At 61.5% G+C, this 2427-nt stretch overlaps 2 protein-coding genes across 3 annotated transcripts in view; both read right to left on the bottom strand.

The window, feature by feature from the left end:
• The window catches only part of LOC121660918 (protein-arginine deiminase type-1-like), a 21564-nt gene that overhangs the window by 3099 nt on the left and 16038 nt on the right, over positions 1-2427 (bottom strand). The window lies entirely within an intron of this gene.
• Positions 1-2427, bottom strand: part of LOC121660915 (protein-arginine deiminase type-1-like) — a 7850-nt gene that overhangs the window by 3099 nt on the left and 2324 nt on the right. Inside the window, exons 3-8 of one of the 2 annotated variants that reach the window (XM_042020508.1) lie at positions 2256-2427; positions 2040-2101; positions 1834-1951; positions 818-943; positions 526-704; positions 346-449 (exon numbers count right to left, since the gene is read on the bottom strand). In XM_042020508.1, the coding sequence (XP_041876442.1) occupies positions 346-449; positions 526-704; positions 818-943; positions 1834-1951; positions 2040-2101; positions 2256-2427 (761 nt within the window). Of the gene's footprint in view, positions 1-345; positions 450-525; positions 705-817; positions 944-1833; positions 1952-2039; positions 2102-2182 lie in introns of both variants that reach the window. The other variant, XM_042020509.1, reaches the window with a different exon arrangement.

Genomic DNA, 2427 nt, shown 5'->3' with positions numbered 1-2427 from the left:
AAAAAGAACAGGGTTTGAGGAGAAAGACAATGGGATTTGGGGGGAAAAAAGACGGGATTTGGGGAAAAAAAACAAACACGGGATTTGGGGAGAAAGAAAACGGGATTTGGGGAACAAAAACCAGGATTTGAGGGGAAAAAAATAGGATTTGGGGAACAAAACCCAAGAGATTGGGGGTAAGAAAAAAACAGGATCTGGGGAAAAAAAACGGGATTTGGGGAACAAAACCCATGAGATTGGGGGTAAAAAAAAAAACAGGATCTGGGGAAAAAAAAGAACGGGATTTGGGGAACAAAAATGGGATTCAGGCGAAAGAAAGGGGATCTGGGAGCAGCCAGCGCCCACCCGCACACGAAGACCTCCAGCGGCGCCGCCGTGTTGGGCGTCATGATCCAGGGCGCCACGCGGAGCACCACGGTGTCCGTGAAGATCGGCGTCTCCGGGAGGCCCTGGCGCGGTGGCACAAACGCGGTTGGGGTCCTGGCCCGGCCCCGCCGCGCCCCCCGCCCGCCCCGGGGCCGGCACCTTGTCGGGGCTCTCGAGCAGCGTGGCGTGGAAGGACACGAGGCCCGAGAAGCCGACGTCGGGGAAGGCCAAGCCCTCCACGTAGAAGACGCTCTCGTGCTGGTGCCGGCCCGGGCGCACGCTGTAGGCGAGCTTGGGGCCACCCAGCACGTGGCGGAACTCGCCCAGCGCCGCGCTGCCTGCGGGACAGCGACGCCTCGGTGGCCCCCTCGCCCCCAAAGCCGTGCCCGGAGCACGGCCCGGGAGGAGAAGGGCCCAGCCCGGCCCGAGGAGCCCCGCACCGGGCACTCACTGCCGCCGTAGAAAACCCCGACTTTGTCGGCGTCACCGAAATCCACGTGGAGCAGCAGGCGGTGCCCGGCGAAGATGGGGTGGGGCCCGCGGGTGCGGAGCAGCAGCTGCGACATGTCCTTCAGGTCTGCGGGCACAGCGGGAAACGTGAGCGGGCAAACGGGGCGGGAACGGGGCCTGCCGGGCTGGGAAATCGGGGGGAAGAGGGAGAATCGACGGGAAAGGGGGGAAATGGGAGTTTCTGGCTGCGGTGGAAAGGGGAAGTTGAGGGGGAAGTGGGGAAGTTCGAGGAGAAGTGGGAGAACGGGGGGTTCTGGGCTGTGGAAGCAAGGGGAAAGTGGGGAAATGGAGGGGAAGGTAAAAAAATTGAGGGGGAAGTGGGAAAATGGAGGGGAAAGTGGGAAAATTGGGGGAAAAGTGGGAAAATTGGGGGAAAAGTGGGAAAATTTGGGGTTCTGGGCTGTGGAAGAAAGGGGAAAGTGGGAAAATGGAGGGGAAAGTAAAAAAATTGAGGGGAAAGTGGGAAAATTGGGGGAAAAGTGGGAAAATTGAGGGGAAAGTGGGAAAATTGGGGGAAAAGTGGGAAAATTGAGGGGAAAGTGGGAAAATTGAGGGAAAAGTAAAAACATCGAGGGAAAAGTGGGAAAATTGGGGGAAAAGTGGGAAAATTGAGGGAAAAGTAAAAACATTGAGGGGGAAGTGGGAAAATTGGGGGTTCTGGGCTGTGGAAGAAAGGGGAAATTGAGGGGGAAGTGGGAAAATTGGGGGGAAAGTGGGAAAATTGAGGGAAAAGTAAAAAAATTGAGGGGAAAGTGGGAAAATTGGGGAAAGTGGGAAAACTGGGGGAAAGGGGGGAAAGTTGGGGGTTCCGGGCTGTGGAAGAAAGGGGAAATTGAGGGGAAAGTGGGAAAAGTGGGGGGAAAGTGGGAAAATTGGGGGTTCCGGGCTGTGGAAGAAAGGGGAAAGTGGGAAAATGGAGGGCCAAGCAGGAGAGCGGGGTTCTGGCGGTGCCAGCACCGTCGTAGGAGCGCACGGCGCTGTCCTGGCTGTCCAGGCCCTCGGCGCCGGGGTCGTCGCGGTCGCAGTTGACCAGCAGGACGGCCCCGTGTCCCTCGGGACCCCACGTCCAGGTGGTCTGGGGGGGGACACGGAGCGGGGCTGGGGCTCGGCCGGGAATTCCCGGGTCCCGCCGGGCTCCGGGGGCTCCCGGCACCTCGGGATACCTTGTCCAGCAGCGTCCTGCTCACGGCCCCGCTGCGGTTGACGTCGGCGTCCAGCGACACCTCTGCGGGAAGGGACGGGACGGGGTGGGCCGGGGGAACGCGCGGGGGAACGCGCGGGGTCTGGGGCCGTCCCCCCGACTCACCCACGCAGGTGAGGTACAGCAAGGCCCTGCCCACGGGCACCGCGCCCGCCTCCCTGAAATACGAGATCCTGACCTGCAACGAGGAGCGGCAGCTCGGCACAGGGCGGGGCCGGCTGGAACGCCGGGATGCGGCTGGAACGCCGGGATCCGGCGGGAATCCCAACAGCCAGCGGGAATCCCGGATCCAGCGGGAACCCTGGATCCGGCGGGACCCCAGCACCCAGCGGGAATCCCGGATCCAGTGG

This window comes from Corvus kubaryi, unplaced genomic scaffold (genome assembly GCF_017639235.1).
Source record: "Corvus kubaryi isolate FWS band 111438036 unplaced genomic scaffold, C.kubaryi_AGA036_p1.0 36999, whole genome shotgun sequence".
NCBI classification, from domain to species: Eukaryota; Metazoa; Chordata; class Aves; order Passeriformes; family Corvidae; genus Corvus; species Corvus kubaryi.
The sequence above is the reverse complement of the archived record's forward strand: the minus strand, read 5'-3'. Positions and strand labels throughout refer to the sequence as shown.